The following is a 24558-nucleotide window of genomic DNA, read 5'->3' as shown; positions in this document are numbered from 1 at the left end:
TTTTTTTTTTTTTTTACTGTTTCAGCATTTTTGGCTCTGTAATGAATTACCTGAGAACATAGTGGTGTAAATAAACATTTGCTATGCTCACAAAATCAGAGGATTGAAATTAGAACAGGATAGTATAGGGGACAGGTTGTTGCTGGTCACACCGTCTAGGGCCTCACCTGGGGACTCACATGCTGGAGGCTAAAGTTATCTGAATCTCCATTTGGTCACAAATTTAGGGGATGATGCTGACTGTTGGCTGGTTGGGGCCGAAGTTTGTCTTCACATGTATCTCTTTATGTGGGCCTCTTCCCATGGACTCTCTGCATAAGCTAGTGTTTCCCACAGTGTATCAGCTAGTTTCTTGCCAGTGGCTTCCCCCAAAGGGAAAGCCATATGGAAGCTGTATCCTTTTCTATCACCTAGCCTAGAAGTCACATAGTATTATTTCTGCTATACTCCATTTGTTGGAGAAATCGCAAGCCTGCCCAGACTCAAGTAGAAGGTAAACAGAGTCCACCTCTTGATGGAGATTGGTGAGGTTCTGGAAGATTATGAGCAACTGGAAATACTTCTGTGGGCTTATTTTGGGAAACTTTAATATTCCATAGTTAGGATGACAGGGACCTACCAGCCTTTCTCGATATTGACATCTTAAATCTGTGGTCTCATTTATAACCAGTTTGTCCTTTGGCTTATTAACTTTCCATGCGCATCTGTTTTATCTCCCCAACTGAATTGTAAATTATCCAGTGCAAGGACCTTCCTTTTCTGTATTTATATTTCCCTCAGGGCCTAGCACAGGGCTCTGGACATAGTAGGTACTCAGTAAACATCTGGATTAAAGTCAAATCAGCTTAGAATGAAGTGAGAGACTTAGCTTTTATGCAATGTAGGTGACTACAGTGGACGGTCTATGAAAGAGGCAGCTGTGGGGTGGGGGGTGTGATCCCCACAAAGTAGGTGAGCAGGAATCACGTTCAGACGTAAATAAATGCACGTGGATAGGAGGAAATGTGCAAGCTTAAACGTCAGTGAGGCATGGTGGTAGTCAGTGAGATGTACTTGTTTTGCCTCTGAATGCTTAATTTTAAATTTCAAATATATTTACAGATTTATTTAATTAATTGAAATTGTATTCATTGAAAGTATTATATTTAATTCTACTGACATTTGACTGAGAGTCAGTAAGACCAATTGACCAACAGGAGTATGTATTACAATATTTCATATTTTTCAAAAGTGTGGTTATATTAAGAAAAGCATTTATACTTTGATTAACTTATATTTGTTTCACTTATAAATTAAAAACAATACATGCTTATTGTAATAAACCAAGATGTATAGAGAAAACACAAGTCTTTCCTCATCTATTCTTATATATTGAAGATATAAATTTTGGTTCGATGTGTTTTTATAGATTTATCCATGCTCATTTTGTGTAATTTCCATTGTTTATATATTATTCCTCATATTTATTGTTCATGCCACAATTTATTATTCTTCAGTGTGCAAAGCTCAGAGCTACGTCAATGGTAATTTCTCTGTGTGACAGTTATGGGATTTGACCATCAATTATTGCTCTAGGAGGCTAAATTAGACTTTGGGGCAAACTAGTAAATTTGATATTTTAATTCAATGTAACTTTTTCTATAGATTCATAGAAAATGTAGAAAAGTCAAGTCTTGGCAGGATAAGTTAAATTTTCCAGTGGTGTACTCCATTGTATTCTTTGTTTGCATCATGAGAGCAAATGGTAATTCAATGATGGTGCTACATAAAGCATGTTGACTACTACTAACCAAAATGTCTGTGCAATGTACTAGGACCTCAGTCTTGTTCAGTTCTAACAGAGGTGTGTCATTTACTTTTTACTAACTATTGTAGAATTTCATACAATGCAGACTGTTTGGACATAAAATTCTCATGTAGCAGGTAAATGCATAGCTCTCCTCAAACTCTCCTCGGTCCCAGGGGTGTTTCGTGCTTGGCCCAAGAAATGAAAGGAAGAGAATGAAGATTATTCAAGTAAAAATTGTAGAGTTCAGAATTCCTGATTATTTGTAATCACTTCTTTAACCAAATCCGTTATGCGAGTAAATTAAACCAGGTCTAGGTATTATATATTTATGGCACTGAAAACCACTTATTTTTAGCTATATTGGCATAGCTTTGTTATTTGAAACATTATTTTATATGTTAATAACTAATTGCCTGTCATTATAATCTCCCTGGAAAACTAAGAGCATGCTTGATAGAATACTCAGTGACATATTTACATGTACCTGTTATGTGTTTAAGATGGCTGATCACACTGAAGTCATGAAAGGCATTCATCAGTATCCGGGAGTTCGATATCCGGTCCTTACTCCTAATCTTCAGGGTTTTCACCGTGCTGTAAGTATGCTACTAATTTTTCTAGAATCAGTATGCTGCTAGTGTTTTAAAACTCTTTACAAAGTTAAAATGGTGTCAGATGTAACTCGCTGGTTATCCTGCGTAGGTTCTGTGCTGATGTATTCACGTGAATACATGGAGATTGTTAACCTCATGGCACAGTTAGGGATCGAAATGCTCTGCATACATGGTTCTTCTGATTTAACCACTTAAGAATCAAAACACAAAAATACAATTACCCTTTTGATTAAATTTTTTGAAAGTATTTTTGTTCATTCCTCTTAATTAAGGGCTATAGAATATAACCAAACCATTTATCAATACAGTAGTACAGTTATTAATATCGTAATGTATGATTATTTTTTTGGCAACAAAAATAATCAGCTAGTTGGCAAAAAAAAATAATCAGCTTTCTGTTGCTGTTGTTCCCTCTGTATGTGAAGCTGACACTGTCATTGGAAATGCCACTAACCCCTTTACCTATTCCCCTTCGGGCTTGTTTCTCCCAGTCCTCTGTGACTTAGCAATGTATATGCAAAAATATTTAAAAATTACACATACAAGAAGAATCAATGCAATTGTAAGTAAAGGCTTGAGGTGTTAGCTTACATGGCTTTATCATAAGAGTTTTGTAGCAGCTGTTTCTGTCGTTAATGGATATTTTTCACTTTTGTATCTCGAGCAGTATTGCATAAAGTTGAGGTTGTGGGTCCTAGTGTACCATGTTAAAACCACTTTTCTTATATTGGATTTGATATAATTGTTTATCATATTGTAAAGAACAAAGAGGCACTTTAAGACATTGTAAATATTACTGTCATTCAGTCCTGAACAAAGGAGGGAATGTATCTACCTTAAAAAGATACTGAAAGGACACCTCCATGATAGCTTAGGCAAGTGATGGAGGGAAGCAAGTTTTGGCTTGGGAGTCAGGCACACCTTTCACAAAACACAACTCCAGGTTGTGTACTAGCTTTGTGAGTTTGTGCTAGTGATTTCATCCTTGTCCCCAGTTTTCTCATCTGTAAAATGTGATCATTAATACTTAGTATACAGCATTGTTTGTTGATTACAAATAAGGCATGCAACATACTGACAACAATACTGGCACATAGTAGGTGTTCAATAAATAGAATTTTAATTTTAGAGGTTAAAATTTATTTGGATGAAAGAGTGGAAGCATAAATATATTTATTTGAGTTGCTGGAAAGATGACAGAATCTTTTTTTCTTAATGTATTGATAGGGTGTCAAAAAGATAGGGAAATTTAGGCACAATGTTAGAGATACATTTATAAAAAGTCTTAAATTTCAGCTGGAAAACTAGGAGGTTTGACATTTGAAAACAAGTCACTGGAGAAGGCCAGGGAAAGGAGTGGAGATGGCAAAAGAGTCAGAAGGAAAATGGAGTAGGTTAACCGGTTGGATCTGAAGACCGGCAAGAGGGTTAGCCGTTGGACACACAGTGTGGTTACGGCAGGCAAGGCGTGAACCAGTGGAAGTCAGGTTAGAGATGGGAAGAAAATTTGGGGCATTACTTAAATGGTGAACTGGAAAAATGTTGTTTTGTTTTTTTCTGGTTGGAGTATAGAAAGAGAAGGAATCCACAGATTTTACTGTACTTTACTGTTTACAATTTTCATAATTGGTCTAAAAATAATGTTTTCCATAGATATTAAGAGGTTTTATTGGAGTGCTAGTATTTTCCATAATTAGGGTTAAATATTTCTGAGGATAACGTAATTTAGAAAAGACAATATTATACTGGAACATCATTACTATGTTTTCTGTGCCTCATATTTATGAGTGTTGCAGTTTGTAAAACTTTTCTGTTACAAAATATTTTTACATTTCAAAAGAGTGTGTGTGGCAATATGAAAGGAATGCAATTTTAAATTCTAAGGCAGATGTTAAAGAATACAAGTATGCCTTTATAGAGCGCTTAATGTTTCTTCAGCTATTATTTATGTTTTTTAAATTACTAGCTTTTGCCTTTAAATTCTGTTTTTTCAGGTTGCTGCTGGAGCCACTGAGATATCAGTTTTTGGTGCTGCATCTGAATCATTTAGCAAGAAGAATATTAACTGTTCTATTGAAGAAAGTATGGAGAAGTTTGAAGAGGTCGTTAAGTCTGCAAGGCACATGAATATTCCAGCACGAGGGTACTTATGAAATCCCACAAATTCTATTTAGTTAACGTCAATTATTAAAGACCATCTATGCTCTATCTAGGCATTATTTTACCATTCGTAATGATATACCTAGGGTATCTTATTTGTACCTTATGTGATCAGGGCCATCACTATATAGTAGTAAATCTCATTAATATCAGTTAATAATTACGAGAGTGTATCTAGTTTGTGGAGTGTCTAATGCAGTTGAGACCAGAGGACCAAGCATGCAAAGCTGATACTGTTACTCATTTTATTAACACTGAATTATCAAAATGCAGCCATCTTTTGTTTTCAGGCCATGTGAGTTAATAAATTGGTGTAAACTCACAGTAGCATTTGGAAAGGAATCATTTAATGTGGTTTCCAAATACTTAAAAAAAATTTTAAGAACCTCAACTTTTTCTTTTAAAGATTATTTTATGTAGAACTTCAATAGAGTATGTAAAACAAAATTGAACGTTTGAGCTGTACTGTGAAGTTGGGCTCAGAATTTCACCCACTTATCCTCCCCCTCAGCATCCTACTTTCCTGCTTTCCCTGGCTGATCACAAAGCAGAGGTGTATAGGGAAGAAGGAGAGAGAGACAACCTGCTGTGTTTTTTCATGTGCGTCCAGGACCAGCTGTTGAGCATCTATTGCAAAGCGGATCTGTACCCAGGCCTGTGTTCTATGAAATGTATAATAAGCTGTTTGTTACTTAAGAAAGAAGTTGTTTCTAAGACAGTAGCTAATTTTCCATTGAGTCTTATCACTATGGAGATATTATAAACAAACCACATCATCTTAAAATGCATAGCATTTGTAAGAGAAGCCTGAGTTCTGGAGTTGAATTAAGATGCCGATTGTACTTCCTTTGGATAAGGTGACCCATGTTCATAGTGGCGGGAAATATTTAGCAATTAAGAAAAAAGACCAGTGGATCCAATTCGGAGGGACAATATTAGAAAAGGATTAGAATTCAATCGAGGTCATTGGAAGAGCAAGTGGAATGAGGCTGCACCATAGTGAACTATCATGTCGATTTGCTTATTTTGGTTTAACATTTTTCTCCCTATATACTGTTTCCAATATGAGTTTTTTAAAGGTACAGAGTTACTTTTGTAAATAAATATATATAACATGCAAAGCACATAGAAGAAAAAAAGTAAGAATGTATTTCCATAGAAGGAATACAAAGGATGCCTGTTATTCAGGCAAAGTTCTAAAACCACAATAAAAAAGAAGCGATGTACTACGTATTTCTAAATTCGAACAAATATGTTATTTGATCTCTCTTTCCTTTAAATGAATGGTAAAAGTAAAGAAGCTATTCTGTTTCCATGTGTGTTTCAAGGTGGAGTGTAGGTTTTAGAGTAAAGTAATTCTCATTGGAAAATTGAAAAACCACATAAATACAAGAAGTGAAGTCAGCTTGTATGTCAAACAGGAAGTTTTTTAACGTTGAAAGATGGATGTAAACATAAATTGTATGCTATCAGATTTTATCACCTTCGTTTTACACTTACAAAACAGAGTAGGTAGTGAAATAAAACAAATAGAAACCCTAAATCCTTTTTAATACTGATTGTTGAACAGTAATACTGTCCCATCAGTAAAGCAACTTCTAACCATGTTACAGCTTAAAAAGTCTTCCAGGCTTAGGCCGGAAGGGCACACAAGTGCAAAGTGGAAAAGAAGTAAGTCGCAGTCAGATGGAATTAGCAGCGCGCAGCACACTGGAAACAGTGTAGCGCTCCACGGCAGACAGGTGTGCACTTCTCAGTGCCTGTTTGGGTTCTTTGGAACACATTTTCTGAAACGCTATTCACTTTTAGAAATACACCTTTCAGTATGTAAGTTCACTATTTATTTGTGCAGTTGAAAATTATCTTCTTCCTCCCCTGAACTTTTAAAGAGATTAAATTAGATTTTATTTTAACTGGTGATCCGGGTTTTAGGTACTCATTATTAAACATCGTAGGCCACTGGTACCCATTTAAAGAAAAGAGCCCCACTCAACTACTTGAAACCAAATAGATGCTTCAGTATGTCTTTCTATGGCAACAGCTGCATCAACATGGACTTGATCATCATCCAGAAAATTTATGTCATCAGCTGTTGGGTTGAAAGGCCATAAGGCACTACACATTTTATAGTGCTCACCATTTCAATTTTTATTAAAACAGTAAACTTTCATTTGGTCAAAATAACAGCTTTTATTAAAGTTATGAAGGCCAATATTTGATTTCCTCTCTCCTGAAACACACACGTACACATCAGTGTGTACACATTTTCAGTGCACGCTCAGAACTTTATATAACATCTGGGATGCATCGGGGAAGACCCCAAGCCAAACCATTGACACAAAACGCAGAGTCAGCTAACTGCTGCTGCATATACATTGTATGTGAATGAGCAATGGAGTGTTTACATCTTGGACTTCAGTCTTTATTGTGTAATTCACCTGGCATGTTCCAAAAAATCTAGGTTATGCTCTGTGAAGTCTAAATTTTTTAAAAACTAAAAAGACAAAGAAAAAGTGTCTGATAAATGTCGCTTGCTCTGTTTTTATCAATGGCATTTGATCAAAGAGTCATCTCTTAGTGTATGATCATTTTAAAATTGAAATGCCTCAAAATATCAAAATAGTAGTGATCTATTGTATCATATAAGAAACTCAGGTTTTATTCCTTTTTGTTAAGTAAGTACAAATGTCTCTTCAATGAATCACGTGCTCAAAGTAAGCGATTTTCAAACTGCCGCGAAAAGTTTTAAAACATGCAAGACTGACTATTTAGTCAGAGGGCCTGACGTCTTTTCGCTTGGATTGTCAAATTAAAAAATGACAATAGCCAGCAAAACAATAGCTGTCCAGGGTGAATTAAGCAAGGTTACACCTATTTTTTGTCAGATCAGCAAAAAATACTGTTGGTGTGCTGAGGAATGTTAGTAATTACTTTGTGTGCCATGAGATGAAAAAGGTTAAAAATTGCCGGTCTAAGTATTTGTGACAAGAATCACATGCCCACTGTTTACCAGAATATTGATTTAAAAGGGAAACTATCACTGAGGTGCCTTTATTAATTTTTCCCTTAAAATGCATATAAATGCATATTAAAATTTGAAAGATAGCAGCTGTGCATATTAAAGCAAAACATTTTAAATTATGTCTTAGGCCTCTCTTATACAATGGCCTAGAGTGACTTGACCCATGATTAACCTCCTGAAAATCTGAGCCTACTGAAAGTTAAAGAGCAAACAAACAAACTGTATTTTAAACATTTTTTAGGAGCCAAACAAAATTATTCACCCATTGTTTTAAAACAATTTAAAAATGTAAAAACATTTGTGAATTTTAACTTCAGAGTTTTTTCCGCAAATTTCCAGAAAAAAATAAAGGTGCAAAATAATAAGAACAGGGAATAAAAGGGAAATTAGTAGTTAAACTAACAATGACAATAACACTTTTAGATACAGAAAAACAAACAAAATTGTAGGATGCGATAGTATTTTACTTTAGTAAATGAGTAAAAAGTTAGTAAACTTTTTAAATGAGGTAACTTTGGTCTGTTAACATTATATAAGTTTCAGGTGTACAACACTGTAATTCAATATCTGTATACACTGTAACATACCACTAAAAGTCTCCTTTTCATTCTTTCTCATCCATTTGACTTCCTTTATCTGTCTTGTCCCCTCCCTGACCCCGTTCCTTTCTGGTAACCACCAACCCATTGTCCCTATCTATGAGTTTGGTTTTGTTTTGTTTCTTTAGTTCCCTGGTTTCTTTCTTGTCCTTTTTTTTTTAATTGCACACATGAGCAAAGTCATATTGTTTTTGTTCTTTTAATTCCGACTTACTTAACTCAGTATGTAGTACCCTTAAGGTCCATCCGTGTTGCTGCAAATGGCAATGTTTCATCTTCTTACAGCCCAGTAGTATTCCACTGTGTGCGTGTGTACACTGCTTCACGCACACACACAGAGGTAGGTAAAAGTAGATTTACAATTGTAATACAAATAAATAATACAATAATTAATAAATAATAATACAAGGATAAATTTTGTGTTTTGCATACTCACAACTATAAACCTATTTTTGCCCACCCCTGTATACGTACCACATATTCTTTATACATTCGTTGGTTGCTTGCATATCTTAGCTAGTGTAAATAATGCTACAGTGAACACAGGGTATGTATATCCTTTCAAATTAGTGTCTTCAGATTCTTCAGATAAATACTTGGAAATGGAATAGCTGGATCATATGGTAGTTCTATTTGTAGTTTTTTGAGGACACTATTTTCCATAGTGTCTGCACCAATTTACATTCCCACCAACAGTGCATGAGGGTTTCCTTTCCTTCACATCCTCACCAACACTTAGCATTTCTTCTGATAATGACCATTCTAAAAGGTGTGAGGTGATATTTCATTGTGGTTTTGATTTGCGTTACCCTAATACTTAGAAACGTTGAAGAACTTTTTATGTACCTGTTGTCCAACTGCATGTCTTCCTCGGAGAAATGTCTGTTCAGATCCTCTGCCCACGTTTTAATCAGGTTGTTTGCTTGCTTGTGTTTTTGCTGTTGTTGTTGAGTTGCATGAGTTCTTTATATATTTGGGATATTAACCTCTTACTGGAACTATCATTTCAAACATCTTCTCCCATTCAGTTGGTTGCCTTTTCACTTTGTTGATGGTTTCCTTTGCTGTGCAGAAGCTTATTAGTTTGATGTAGTCCCATTTGCTTATTTTTGTTTATGTTTCCCTTGCCGTTGGAGTCAAATCCACAAAAACATTGCTAAGACCAATGTCCAGGAGCTTAGTGCCTATGTTTGCTTTTATATAATTTATGATTTTAGGTCTTACATTCAAGCCTTTAATCCATTTAACTGGTTTTCCCTTTGAGAGATAATTTATAACTCAACACATTTATTCAAGAACTTGCGACCCACTTGTTTGTTAGCCACACTATTTAGGCCATGATGCACGCATTGTATTTCCTGTCTTCCCCTGGCTAATGCAAAGTGTCATTTTGGATTCTGATCCTGACCCCAAAGGTAAGAGCAGCCTTGTAGGGTCCGATAACGAGCCTCCTGTTTTGGGCTCAGTTTTTTAAGTACACAGTGACTGACAGGCAGTGTTTCTCATGACTGATACATCAAATACCTTCCACTGGATGAGCTACCCCAATGGAATTCACTTGCACTTATGGCACCGTCTTCTTATAAATGGACAGCTTATTGATCAAGTTCCTTTACTACTTCTGCTGTTAAAACTGAGACCTTTGTGTTGGCCTAGCGGAGTAATTCAAATCATAAGTCAAAATATGGCACATAAAACTCTAAAAATCAGACATCTGTTAAAGCTATTTTCTTTCATGCATGGGGTGTATATGAGGATTTCTGCTTTTTTTAGCCTTAGATATTATTCCATTGCTGCTGCGTGCCGCCATAAGAGATACCCAGAAATCGTTAATACGTATAAAGCTGTGTTTGTGCAGTCAGGCCTAAACAGCCATCACGTAGAACTTTTGAGGAAAGAATGTCTTGACATTTCACATAGTTAGCATTTTACAGCAAAGGGAGAATCTTAGCAGAATTACTCCTCGAGACCAAGGGGTGGTCTTTATTTTTTACATCATCCACAGTGATAAGAGAATAATAGTTGCTCAAAAAATTATTTCTGTGGGTTTATTAGAAAGGGAATGCTAATGGGACAGGTTGACATACCCTGCCCTGGTGCGTCAGAGCAGCTCATGCATTTAAATGTCTTGATTACCTTCAGACACTACGTGCCGTCTCATCACTCTGGGCCTTGTTGATTTTTTTCCTTCTGGTCAGCAATGGTTGACCGTCTTCACTCTAAATGTTTATGGCATTTATTCAAGGCTTTTACTGATCCTTTTTCTTTCTTTTTGCCAAGATGATTGGAGGAACATAACCATGGGAAAGTAGGCTTGGGTAAGGCCTAAGTGTAGGTGCTTCTGCATAGATTCAGTTCTACTAGGTGAAGTTGTTACAGACTTGGATGCCTCCGTTTTGCCATTTATCATGATCTGTCACAATATGGATGCTCCTCAACTTAGAACGGGGTTGTTCCAATAAACTCATCAGAAGTTGAAAATGAACTGAATACTTCTGACCTACTGAATATCATAGCCTAGCCTACCTTAAACATGCTGAGAATAATTGCATTAGTCTACCGTCTGGCAAAATCTTCTAACACAATGAATACGCAGTAGAGCACCACTTGTTCACCCTAATGTTCACGGCACTGACCAGGAGCCGTGAACGTCAGGCTCCTCACTGGCTCTGCCCAGCATCACGAGAGAACACTGTACTACACATGGCTAACCTGGGAAAAGGTAAGAATTCCATGTTGGAAGTACAGCTTCTACTGAAAGCACATGGTCTTCTCACCATCCTAAAGTCAAACCATTATAATTCAGGGACTGTCTATACTGATAAATGGTTTCAACAAGCAGAAATAACTCACATTTTAATCCACAGAGATTGTAACACTGCTTTTTGTTAATTTTAATGCAATAAGATTCAATATGATTGGTGATTTCTTTACTACTCTATTATCCTAAACAATGTTTTAAACCAAGTCGAACTTCCAAATATATGCTATTGTCTCTAGCTACAGGACTTAGAACATTAGTAGCCTGGATCTAGCTGTACGTTTTTGTATTGATGAGTTTTATGAAAAATTTTTCAGAAGGTGAAAAGACATTTTAACTACCATACTGGTGTATTAATTTACTCAAGAATTGTTGAGTGTTTCACATAATGTAGTGTCTTTTGATACCATGTGGAATATGACAATGAAAAATTAGCCTAATTTCAAAGAGTTACCAGAAGACTGGTAATAATTATTATATTGCCAAAAAAAGCAAGTAAGTACATTAAGGGAGATATACAGATAACTCCTATTAAAGTTAAAATAATATTGTATTAAATTTTTGGAGAAAGTTCATAGAGGAGTTAATAAAATAAAGTAATTAAAGCTAGGTAAATACATGGAACATACTCAGAAATAATGGCCTTTCAGTCACAGCAGAAAATCTACAAAGAGCAAAGACATAGTGAGGAGAAATCTGAAGAAATGTTTGGGTAACAGGAAGAAATTTACTTTTACTGGGATAGGACTTTTGGAGGCTGTATAATGGAAGAGAAGTAGAAAGATTGCGGTTTCACAAATTGCTGAACTGGAATACCTAGTTTATTTAGTAGAAAGTGGCAAGCCATCAAAACATTTTCAAAGCGGAAAAATATCACCCTGCCTGGGTGGCTCGGTTGGTTGGAGTGCCATCCCATACACCAAAATGTTCTGGGTTCAGTTTCAGGTCAGGGCACGTACATGGGTTGTGAGTTCCATCCCCAGGCAGGACATGTGCAGGAGAAAGTCAATCGATGTTTCTCTCACATCGATGTTTTGCTCTCCTTCCTCTCTCTAAAAAACAAAACAAAACATATCCTCATGTGAGGATTTAGAAAAAAAAGAAAACTATGAAGTGAGATCAGTTCTCTAGGAATATAGTTTTGGCAATAGATACTGGAGTAAGAATGAGGGGCGTGAGACTAGAGGCAGGGAAAGCAGGTAGATTTTGTGGCTGTCTTGCAGAGGATACTCAGGGACTATTCTGCGTGCTTGGTCTATAGCATGTGGCCGAGGTCACATATTATAGAGGTTGGAGGGGAAGAATTAGCCAGCCTTTCAATATGTTCTCAAAGGGTGACTATCAAGTGATTCAGCAGGACAGACTCGGGAAATGACTCATTTTTTAAAATAGCAAATGCAGGGGAAACAGATCATCATTTTGGACATATTGAGCTTAATATTGACACCTGAATGTGTCGAGGAACCAATGTGTAAAATTCACAAGGAGAATTTGGAGGTGTTCCCGGAGTTATCTGCGTGGTGGTGAGAGAGAGAGAGAGGTAGACTATGAGGGACTGAGCTGATGCAGCAACTCCTTTTTTCTATTCCTATTGCAAATACCTAAATATAAGCAACTTTTATAACATATAGCCAAGCTCAGAAAAGAAAAGAAAGTCCCCAGACTTTGTCAGAGAAAATGTGATAAGCACGCAGGTTGATGCCACTAGCACATAGGGTATCTATCCCTAGTGACTTACAATAGAACTTTAGTGCCTACTTGGGAAAAGATAGATGCTCTGCTAAAACGTGAATTTGTAACTGAGTATTCCTGGAGCCTGAAAACACCCCTGGCTGGTGCAGTCACTGGAAACTGTGCCTTGTATAGTTATGGATTGTGGATTTATGGCATGTGAATAGAAACCCAACAGAGAAATTAAGGTACAAATGTGTCCTGGGACTGGTAAAGTCCTCAGGGGCAAGGGCAAGGAAGTCAGGTTTCCTTCATAGGGACATTTGAATAATACAAGACTTGTGGAACTCCTGTAGGAGCTAAAATCACCATAAAATGCACTCACAGTAAAAAGTATAAACTTAACCACCAGTCAATCAAAGATTGTTAAAAATGCTGTGGCCTAGTAGTAAGGAGAGTCCTGAGATTAGATACTGTCAAGTCTATTTAATATTACTTTTTGTTTGTTTGTTTTTAATTTAATCTTTATTCTATTTTTCCATTACCACTTCTGCTTCTACCTTCTCCCCCCAAGCAATCCCCACACTGTCACCCGTGTCCATGAGTCCTTTTCCTGTTTGCTCCCTCCCTCCACCCAAGGAAATCAGTCAGGCACTCCAGGTGATTGGTCTTAGCTGAGTGGTTTTCCATTTGACAGAATAATGGAACTTTAAAAATTATTTTAAAATATTAATGGTTGGATTCCCTTTTCTGATTCAACTGGTTTGGAGTATATCCTGACCATCAGGGTTTTGTTTTGGTTTTGAAGCTCCCCAGGTGATTCTGCACAGCTAGGTTTGAGAACCGCTGTAATAGATTATTGGAGAAAAGCAGAAGTCGAGGAACTGATGTCAGCCGCTAGTCAAAGCAGACGATGTATCATTTTCATCAGGATGGTGGCCTTTGCAGACTCGTGAAAATGCCTTACTTTTTACAAGTGGTTGGCAAGATTTTTCGGTAAAGGCCAGAGGGTAGTATTTTAGGTTTTGTGGTTCAGATGGCCTCTGTTTCAACTACTCAACTCTGCTGTTGTAGTACAAAATTACACATTGATAATAGCTAAGCAGATGAGCGTAGCTTTGTTCTAATAAAAATCTATTTGCCAAAGAGTGATGAGAAGGACTTGGCCTGTGTGCCTTGGTTTGCTGACCTCTGTTTTCAGTGTTAAAGTACAGTAATGACACAGTTGAGAACCATCACATTCACTTTGGAGACAGTAGCCCCATGTGTGAAGAGGTGAAAGAAGGGGCTACTGACCCTACAAGGGTGGAGAACACAGCTAGATGAAATAGAGTGGAGTGTGGAGACCAGGCAGCTCTAGGCCCGGAAAGGACTAGCAGGAAAACTTGAGGGAACGAGAGAAAATGGAACCCTAGGGCCCTGTTGGTAGAAATACAGACTGTTACAGCCACTGTGGAAAATAGTATGGAGTTTTCTCAAAAAATTAAAAGTGGCACTACCTTTTGACCCAGTGATTCCACTTATTGGAATATATCCTGAAAAACCTGAAACACCAATTCAAAAGAATGTATGTACCCCTATGTTCATAGCAGCATTATTTGCAATAGCCAAGGTCTAGAAACAGCCCAAGTGTCCATCAGTAGAAAAGTGGATACAGAAAACTGTGGTACATTTACATGGTGGAACGCTATGCAGCAGTAAAAAAGAAGGGATTCTTACCTTTTGCAACAGCATGGGTAGAACTGGAGACTATTAGGCTAAGTGAAATTAGCCAAGCAATGAAAGAAAAATACCATATCATGTCACTTATAACTGGAATCTAAGGAACAAAGTCAACTAACAAGCAAAATAGAATCAGAGGCACAGAAACAAGGAACAGACTGACAGCTGTAAGAGGATAGGTGGGTGGGAGGGACTGGATGAACGGAAGTGAAGGGATTAGCCAAAGACTGTATATGTATAACCCATGGACACAGATAAGAGTGAGATGATGGCCAGAGGAAAGAGGTGATGGGGGGCTGGGTTGAGGTGGACCAAGGAAGGGAAAATGGGGACATCTGTAATAATGTCAACAATAAAAATAATGTAACCCACCCCCCCAAAAAAAAAGAAAAAAAGTACTCAGATTTAGGATTATGGCATAAAATGGTAGCTGTGGCCAGGTAATAAAAATGCAGAAAAGGTTTGTTTCATATTATTTTGCATTTGTTATTTTTTGTTTTTCACATTTAAAGGAACAGCGTATAAATGGATGGTTTGGATTTTCTATTTAATCACATCTAGATATTTTGGATTCAGAATCAATGTACTTATATTTCCAAAGGTATTATCTATAATCATTATATCTGAATTGAAAATATTTACTCCTTTTCATCCTTAGCCACCTTTTCCAATGTTATGTTGGCACAAGAACATTCTCCCTATATTTTGATGACATGTATAGCTTTAAAGAATAAACGTGGTTTATAGTAATTGGAAAAGCAGAGAGATGGGTTTCCTGTCTAGCATCACTTTCAAATTTTATTTGAATTTGCCTCTTTCCCCTTCCCTGTTATCATAACTGCTTTCCTGGCTTAGGGACCCGTTTATTTAATGTCAAAACACAACTTTATTCCCATTTTAATACTTTTGAAATTAGGTTACATCTTTAGGATCAATGGACATGTATTGAATCATTTAATATGTATTATATTTTCTTACTCCTAAACCTGTTGTGAAATTCAGCAGCCTGTTAGAGTCCAGGAAATACGGAATTGTCTTCTCTCCTGTTTTTGCCTCCACCTTTCCTCTGACAGCCACTTTCAGAGCTCCCAAGGACTTGCATCTCTGGAAAACAAATCTGACCTAGTCAGTACCTTACCTAGTAATGGAGAGTGCCTCCCAGTCATTTTGAGTGACCTCCAAGCTCAAACTCCTTGGCATGGCCTTCACAGGCCTTGCTTTCCAAAGCCTTTCATATTCGGGCCCAAAGAGCCAGATCTCCAGCCTCTTTCCCCGCCGCCCCTCTCTCCCTCATGGGTATTGCTTCATTCCTGACGATCAGATGCATGATGCATTCTTGTAATACAAGTGTTGTAAAGCCTCTGAGAAAAGTTTAATAAAACGGGATTGGTGTTGAGCTGAAAATAGCTAAAACAGACTCTTTCTGAAGCTTAATACTTTAAGATGGAAATGTATCATTGTCCTTGCAGGAAAGGCTTGACTTTTTATATTAAATTGTTGAAGAAGCTTATAGAATATCTTTATTTGGAGCCTTTTAAAAGCAGACTAGACACTCTTCTGTTTGGGGTGATTTAGGTATACTCATGAGAGAGAAACAAGATGAACTTTGAGGTTGTGGCCAACTCTAGGAGTCTTGGGGTGATTAATGACTATCTAAATGAGGCCAAGACATCCAGATGGGAGTGAAGAGAGAAATCCAGTTAGTCATCTACATGTCTTTCTATATGGTTCCAAAAACCTGGTTGGTTGAATGTATGTATTTATTTAAATCAAGCTTATTGATTTCACTGGTATTTTCTGCTTTGAATGTTCACATGTTGCTGTGATATAAACATCCCCACAAGATAAGCCCCTATTATCTTATTCCGTCTGCCATCAAATAACACATATCAAATTGTATTTATTAAAAACATAAATGTGAATTAAATTGAAAATGTTCAAAAATTGTTTTTGTTTGGTCCGAGCATAAAATACTAATGAAGGAATAGTGTAAAATATTTTTGATGCATTTTTGGCTGTTTGCTCATTTTTATAAAATGGAAATTAGGAAGTGACTTATCCATCACACTTACATGGTTCTCTATTTTAAATGTAGGTATGTGTCTTGTGTCCTGGGCTGTCCATATGAAGGAAGCATCACACCACAAAAAGTGACAGAAGTAAGATATGCCTTCTGGTTCCCTGGAAAAGGATGTACAGTACCGGTCTGTTTTCCTTACTGTTTAGGGCATCTGCATAACAAAGACCAAAGGAAACCGTGGAGTGGGAGACCTGTGATTGCTTAACTAATAGTTTCACTGTAACACTAGAGACCTATTTATTGCCTGTAGCTGTTCAAAGTTAAATAACTTTTGAGTTTTATCTTTTGGGTGCTCAAGGCTGAAGGGAATCACAATACCGGCTTTGTTTTTACGTGAGTGACCTTTCTATCATCCTGGCAGTTTGTGCACAATCTCTTTACCTTTGCCTTGGCTGCTCAGGGAGCATCCCTTTGTTTTTCTCCTGCATAATTTTGGCACAGGTATCAGAGAATATACACTGCTTCAGCGTTTTGTTCCTTTGGGATTCTGTAGTTCTTACTGCTGGATACAAGTTGCTATTACAGAACAAGTTTATAGAAGTAGATTAGTCATTAAGGACCATTATTGAAGTTCATTTTTTACTTACTGTTCCTGTTTATTAACTGATACCAATGGATGCAAAATGCTCATTCTTTTAAATTATATTAAACTATCTCATAAGCTCATTTGGAAGTATATTAATGTGCACCTGATGGTAGGGTGTTAATGTTCATAAATTACTAATGTGGTACTGAAGCACATTGTTAGAAATCAAAACTTAGGCTGAATACACTTCCAGTTTGACTAAAGCCAATCCTGTTTTTCTGCATTCATTTGAACTTTTGAAATTTGCGGCAGATTTTTTAAATGAGGGACAGGCCATGGTCCATTATTTAAGCAAGACCTTTGCAACACAGAGGCAGATATACTGTAAAATAAGGAAGCTTACATCTTGTAGTCCTTCAGTTGCATGGGGTCTTTCCAAGACTCTGTTACTAGTTTGTATTCACAATTACGTATTTTTTTTTCCTTAAAGAACACTTCCATAATTGTCTAAATTCAGACTCCACAAAACCTGGATCCAGCTCTGCCTATACACCAAACCCCTTGCTCTTCCGCCTCGGCCTCATGCCATCTCTGCATAGGCCACACGGGCTCTCGGGCTCTCAGGCTCTCCACTCCTGCACCACAGTGCTGGGCAGTTGCTGAAAAGAATTATGTAACAGGAAGATCAGAAACGTTAGGAATTCATCACCAGCAGCCTTTAATGGGCCTTCGGAGCTATTCTAATGTATTTGTAGCCAACTCACTCTCTTACTTTCTGAAATGACTAATGCAAATTGTGTTCACTCTCTAGTCTTTCAAGGCCCCAGTGCTTCCCTGTACTTATTCCCCTGTATATTCAACTGCTTAGATCCTTATGTGGACAGTTGAACCTGTTCAGCCTCTTTCATATGAAAACTTTCTTTTTTAAAAAAAGATTTTATTTATTTCTTAGAGGGGAAGGAAGGGAGAATGAAAGGGAGAGAAACATTGATCACTGCCTGTCACACCCCCAGCTGGGGACCTACCTGGCCAGCAACCCAGGCATGTGCCATGACCAGGAATCAAACTGACGACCTTTTCATTCACAAGCTGGCACTCAGCCCACTGAGCCACACCAGCCAGGATTGAAAACTTTCTTAATTGAGCATCCTCATCTAATTATTGACTATCTCCCTCCTTCTACATCTAAACTTCTTCAAAGGACTGCCTATAGTAGTGGCGGTCATTTCCTCCTGTGCCACCAACTCTTTATCATACCCCGAGGTGACTTCTAGACCATCACTCCGTTGAAATCCCTATTTATAAGATCACTGCTTTGCACTTGGCTCCAAGAAATACAAGATTACGTTTTGTCCTCATCTTGAGTTCTTCTCAGCAGAATTTGGGACTAGTGACTGATCATTCCGTCCTTTCTGCAACACTTTTGTATTCCTTGTATTCCCTTGATACCACACTTATGATTTTCCTTTGAAGCCTCATTTTCTCTCCCTCTGGCCAGTAAGAAATTTTAGCATTTAACAGGCAGTAGAAGAGGATGAGCAGTATGATTTTTGTATCCAAGTTTCCATTCAGTAATAGTCTTTTACCTGGACAAGGTCTACCTTCTGAATACCCTACATTCTGTTTTTGATATTATTATTGAGATTGCCTTTCTGAAAAACAAATCTGATTTTATCACCACTACCCCCAATTCTGTCATGCCTTTCTACTGCTTTTCTAATAGAATCATCAGCCAAAATTCTAAACTTTTTTCAAGGCTCTGTATGGTCTTCCCCATGCTTAACTCTCAGGTTTATGTAGCTTCATTCCCCCTTGGTTTTTGCTTTTCGTCTCACTGCCCTTTGCATTTGAGTTTTTTCCTGTTTGGAATGCTCTTTGCATTTTTTATTTCAGCTGCCTAGAACCTACTCACCTCTACATTTGATATTCTACCTGGAATATTCTTCTCATACACTTTTTTCTCATCCTCTTCAACAAGTTAATGCTTAGTTTATCTTAAGTTGTCATTTGGGCCCTTGCTGGTTGACAGATCTAGGGCGATTTCCTATGCCACATGTTCTTGGAATCCTGTTTCGTTGTTTCTTTGTCTAAAAATTCTTATTTTAGCTGTACTTACACATTCCTGAATGGAATTGATTAAGGTGTGTCCTCGTTCGACTCCAGGCTCTCTAATAGTCTGAAACATCTCAATACTTGTCTGCCCACCGTATACCAGCACCTAGCACAGTGCCTGACCTGAAATGGCACTGAAGAAATTCATAACAAATGAGTTAATGAGTGACCCTGTGCCAGATTTTGTACAAAGTGATTTATAATATATTCTCATTTTTATTGCCAAATATGTCATTATTGACATCATTGCTATTATTGTAACTTAAAAAAATAAGGATTAGAAAACATGCTAAATAAGGGTGTTTTGTTGTCATTTTTTAAGAGACTAGGGATTGAAATTTAAAGAGGTTCATTTTCTTTCATTTTCTGCTCAGTATCACATGACTAACATGGGTGACAGCTGAGATTAAATCCAGGCCTGTCGGACTCCAGAACCCATGTCTTTGTCAGTATACCATGCTGCCTTGGTGCAAATTCTCATTGCTCTTCCAAGTAGCCTCAGCTAGTCAGCTTGAAGGGACTTTGCAATATATCTCTTTGTAATATCACTTCTTAGCACTTGAGTAAAAAAACGCAAGATCATCCATATATGAGCCAGCAAAATTAAGCCAGAAATCCTTAGTTACTCTAGTAAGTATTATAAAGCTAGTATTTATAATTATAAAGCTACTGAGTGATGAAGCTGGTATTGATCATTTTTGACCTCTAATATGTTGAGAAATATTACTCCCAAAGTAAATTTGGAATGCTTCTGTTTGATTAAAGAGCTGAGAAAAGTAAGTCTGCCGTAGTTAAAACTGTAGTTTATAATTTGTAATTAAACATGTAAATCAATAGATGGATATGATTGTAAGCAAGCTTGAATATTAAGAAAAGATACTTACAGTAATGACATTCAGGGCTTTGTATAATACTCAGGATTTAATGAGCTTGTAACTGGGCCAGCAAACTAAAATGTTTCCCATGGATTTGTCTTGATCTTAGTTGTGATTTTTACCTGTGGATGCTGTTGCTGAGAAACAGCAGGGTATGAGTCTGTTCATTTCCATTGTTCTTTCCCTGTCCCGCAGGTATCGAAGAGACTGTACGGCATGGGCTGTTATGAGATCTCCCTGGGAGACACAATCGGAGTGGGAACTCCAGGAAGCATGAAGAAAATGCTGGAAAGCGTCATGAAGGAAATCCCACCCAGTGTTCTTGCCGTTCACTGTCATGACACCTACGGACAGGCCTTGGCCAACATCCTCACGGCCCTCCAGGTATTCCGTGTTATCCGTACGTACGTAAGGTGTGTGTCTATTTATTATATACACACAGGAAGCGCTGCAGTGAAGTGACACTTTAAAACTTCTGTGGATGCCCTGTTTCAACAATGCCTGCTACATGGCAGGCACTCAGGAGGTGTTTGTCAATCACGCATGATTTTTGAGGGTAATGATGTCTCTTATTACTGCTAATTGGATTTGATAAAATTCCTGAATTTGTTCCTCTTCAGATATTAATCGTCTTAAAGCTGAAAAAAATCCTTTTTTCAGCTCGCATGTGCTTTCGGCCATAAAATGTCATAAGTTGAAATATCACAGCGTTTTTGGGGGTGCAAAGCACACAGATAGTAGGGTGTACTGTGGTTATCATGTAACTGGTGTTCTTTTTGGTCATTTGGTGCTCTGTGATGGGGAGAGGTGGTGCCGAAATACAGAATATTTTGTTTAAGATGTTTTTCTGATGTTGTCGAGCATAGTTTTGAAAGACCCCTCGTTTTAATCACGTGTATTCTGTTAGATGATCAAAATGAAGAGATCTAGAAAGGTAGAGGCCTAAAAAGTGTTTATTAATTCTAATGACAACTCAGTTATTTTGAATATATTTAAAAGAATAGATATAAATAGCATTTTAAGGGTATTGTTTGAAAATTAGTCTCTTAAACTCAGCTAAAAATAGATTCATTTGATGTTCTTACAACAGAAGATTTTGATGACTAAAGATAAGACTCTGTGAAAGCATTTTGTCGAAGCTGAAAGTCAGTATGTAAAGCTTAATGCCACAGTCCTGAAGTGTACAGTTGCTTGGCAGGAGTTAAAAACAATGTGAAGATCAAACCCCATAAGGGCTTATTTTGATTTTGTAACATATGTGCACAAATCCTTATTTATCTGCTGGAAGCAGGCAAAGGAACATTGTATTAAATTAGCAGAGAAAATCATATCCCATGGACTTTTGGACATGGGAACTTTTATGATTTTCCTTCCCTAGGTATTTCAGTTTCTAAAACAACAGAGAACTAGGCATCACTTCAGAATTTTGTCTTCAGCTGCAACGATAACTTACTAAGTGTTCCTACCCAGCAAGTTCCTCAGTTCCTGAAGAGGCGTGTTTCAGTGTGTCCCGGCTCTCTCTGTCTCTCCCCCTTCCTCTCTATTCTCTCTCCCTCTGTCAGTTCTCTGGATATATCGTCTATATGGCAATACATTGCACAATTGTTTTATTTCTGTATTATTGTACAGGGAATGATGGTTCAGTTCTTTCGGAAATAGGTCTACAGCACCAAGTCTGGGAACCCGAACTTCTGATTCTGGACACTCTGCCTCTTGAAAATGCCCAAGTGCAAAGTACTGCTGAAACCACATTATGATGTGAACAGTTCGGGAAGGCCCATGTGATGGGGTGATGTTTGAAATCAGATCTAAAGAACGAGAAGGAACTAACCCCAGTAAGGGGTGTGTGCGTGTCTGCACACATGTGCACCAGCCTATGAAAACAATACTTCAAGCAGATGAAACACCATTTGGGCAAAAGGCCTTGAGAAAGGGGAGGATCTTGTCCTAGGACCTAAAAGAAGACAGTAGATTCACAGGGGAAACTAAGCTTTAATAACATTTGCTGAATTAGTTGAATTGTATAGTCTTTACTTACAGAGAGATGAAAAGTGAAATCCTAGAGCATTTGCCCATCTTGGAACAGCTGGACAAGGGAGCACAGAACAACCTGGGACCCAAGCTAGATGGGGAACACGGGTGAGAACCGGTATAAGGCTGAGATCCCCCAAGGCGCCACACCCTCGGTCAAAGGGTGAGCCAGCAATAACTGCATCTTGCAAAGGGAGAAGGCAAGTGCATTCATACTTATGGCCTGGCTCTGAGTTGGAGGAGAAACACAGTCTCTCTTTGTCCGTCATAACCTTTTGTCCACCTTCAGGTGGGTTTAGGGTTCAGATTCCCGTTGCCTACAGAATTTGAAAGACCCAAGAACATAAATTACTTTGTAAAGGCAGGGCATTAAGTAGTACTTTTAGGTATGAAAAACCTTCTCAGAAGTAACTCTTCTTCCGTTTAAGCCCAACTGTGGTCTGTGTGTGTGTGTATGTAGGCATGGGTGTTCTACTTCTCAGCCGCTCCTGTGGTAATTAGTAGGGAGTGTGACTGTAAGCATCTGTAACTATTTTCTGTTCCTTTGCTATGTGTGCAAGCTCTCTGAATACATGGAGGGCGGGGGAAAGGCCAGTGTGCTGTTACGTCACCCCAGAGCTTCCGTGAGGCTCACAGTGTCAGTAGTGAAGTGGAGGACAGTGCCTTGTGCAAGAAGCAACATGACCTTAGGCCAGAGAGCCCAGTGTAAATGAACGATTGAGGAAATGGTCAAAACATAGAGATCTGAGCAGGAAGCTAAAACTTAGAGTTGTAGAGGATTTTTTTTTTTTTTGCCTTTTCTGCCATCCACCTTCACATAGTTTGATAAACCAGTGACAACATAAGAAAGAAATATACAACTGCTGATGTCTTTGAAACTGTGTCTAGCTAAAACAATCTTTATGCTGACAAAGAGAGCCAAATGTGGCCCTCGAATGCCACTGCACACACATGCGTGCTGGTCCCAGGCAACACCGAGTACGAGTACAGCAGGGTACTTTTCTCACCTCCCAACCCTCCCATAAACAGCAACAGCAAAATAGCCGGGTTTACTTTTAGTGGAGGAGGAAAAAATGGCTTGGAAAAAACTGTCAGTGTTGAAATAGAAGGGAAATCAGAAAAGGTTTCACTTCATTATGAACAGGGCTAACCTTGGCTTCAGGAAGCGGTGGCCATACTTCGCTTTTTAAAATGGAATCTTTGAAGTGGCTTCTAGTAAAACTGGTGTAAGATGTGGAGTGGATGTCGTTTGCTTTAGTTTAGGGGCTGAGAAGCAGTTTACAGGGCTCCACGCTGGATGTTAATATTAAGGCAAGCAGACATGTAATAAGTGGAAACTTGGCCACATGGTAGGAAACAAAAGAGAGTTATAAATAGAACATCCCCCTCAGTCTGGAAAGCACATACTAATTGTGTGGAAGAGGGTCCTGGAGAAGTATTTCTTGGGTTTCTAAGTTATTGTATTTTTAATGATACATACATATGACATAGGGCTGCATGTAGATGGTTATATGGAAGTCAAGAATTCATAATTATCAGAGGTACTTAATATAGAGAAATAATGTTGAGACTATAGATTTAAGTGTGGAATATTTATAACCACTCAAAATCAAAAGAACAAGAAAATGAGGTGAGAAAATGTACAACATTTTAGTAATAGAAGAAACCCATATAGCCCAATGTACTTGTCTCTTATGTAAAAATTGAGCTTCACCCCTACATATACTCCCAAGTACCTGAGTGAAGTACCAGTGAAAAAAACTGTTTAATCTATTTAGTAGCAAACAATTGCACAGTTGCGATTTTTCTCCACTCAAATGATTTGAGTCTTCCTAATTGGATAAAAACAGAATAAAACAAATAAGATCCAATACCACAAATAACAATACCACATTAACAGGTAGCACAGAGACAAAGCAGAACAGGAAATATTTAACTTTCTCCTGAAAAAGTATTATGTGCCTTTTTTCTCTTAAACTTAATAGACTTTTTAGCTTAATGTGCCTTTCCTCATATGTTTTCCATATGTTTATTATTCTCTTTTGGAAAAACAAAACTATTTACCTAATTTTTACATTAAAACATTCTGTATTAACTTTTACTAAACCATGTTTAAATGCTACCAGACAGTACATATTTTTTCATGTAATTTGTTTTCGCCATCCTCAAGGAGAATTTTTAAAAATTCCAGTCACAAGCCTGATGAGTCTGTTTCTCAGTTCCGTGTATGCAGAAAGCACACGATTCAGAAATGGAAATGAGATGCAGAATTTCTGGAACAACTGCCTTGGTGATAGTGTATTTGGTTAGTACTATTATTACAGTCATTACAAACAACACTACTGATAATAACAATCATAAGAACATTTGTTTTATTTGAACAATTCTTTAAACCTGGTGGTACTTAGTTGACCTTGTTTGGCCTACGGTCACTTGTTTTTTAATTTTTATTATTTTTTGTTGTTTTCTTTTGTATTGAATTCATTGGGGTGACACTGGTTAACAAAATTATATGGGTTTCAGGTGCATAAATCCACAACACATCATCTGTATACTGTAGTGTGTGCTCACCACCCCAAGTCAGGTCTCCCTATAT

General features: G+C 37.6%; 1 protein-coding gene across 3 annotated transcripts in view; it reads left to right on the top strand.

The window, feature by feature from the left end:
• The window catches only part of HMGCLL1 (3-hydroxy-3-methylglutaryl-CoA lyase like 1), a 173897-nt gene that overhangs the window by 62639 nt on the left and 86700 nt on the right, over window positions 1–24558 (top strand). For all 3 annotated transcript variants that reach the window (XM_024557755.4, XM_045193089.3, XM_053913683.2), the window contains exons 4-7: window positions 2290–2385; window positions 4398–4546; window positions 16434–16497; window positions 20127–20315. In XM_024557755.4, the coding sequence (XP_024413523.1) occupies window positions 2290–2385; window positions 4398–4546; window positions 16434–16497; window positions 20127–20315 (498 nt within the window). The remainder of the gene's footprint in view (window positions 1–2289; window positions 2386–4397; window positions 4547–16433; window positions 16498–20126; window positions 20316–24558) is intronic.

Source organism: Desmodus rotundus, chromosome 11 (genome assembly GCF_022682495.2).
Source record: "Desmodus rotundus isolate HL8 chromosome 11, HLdesRot8A.1, whole genome shotgun sequence".
Classification (NCBI taxonomy): Eukaryota; Metazoa; Chordata; class Mammalia; order Chiroptera; family Phyllostomidae; genus Desmodus; species Desmodus rotundus.
This window is presented reverse-complemented; position numbering and strand designations above follow the sequence as displayed.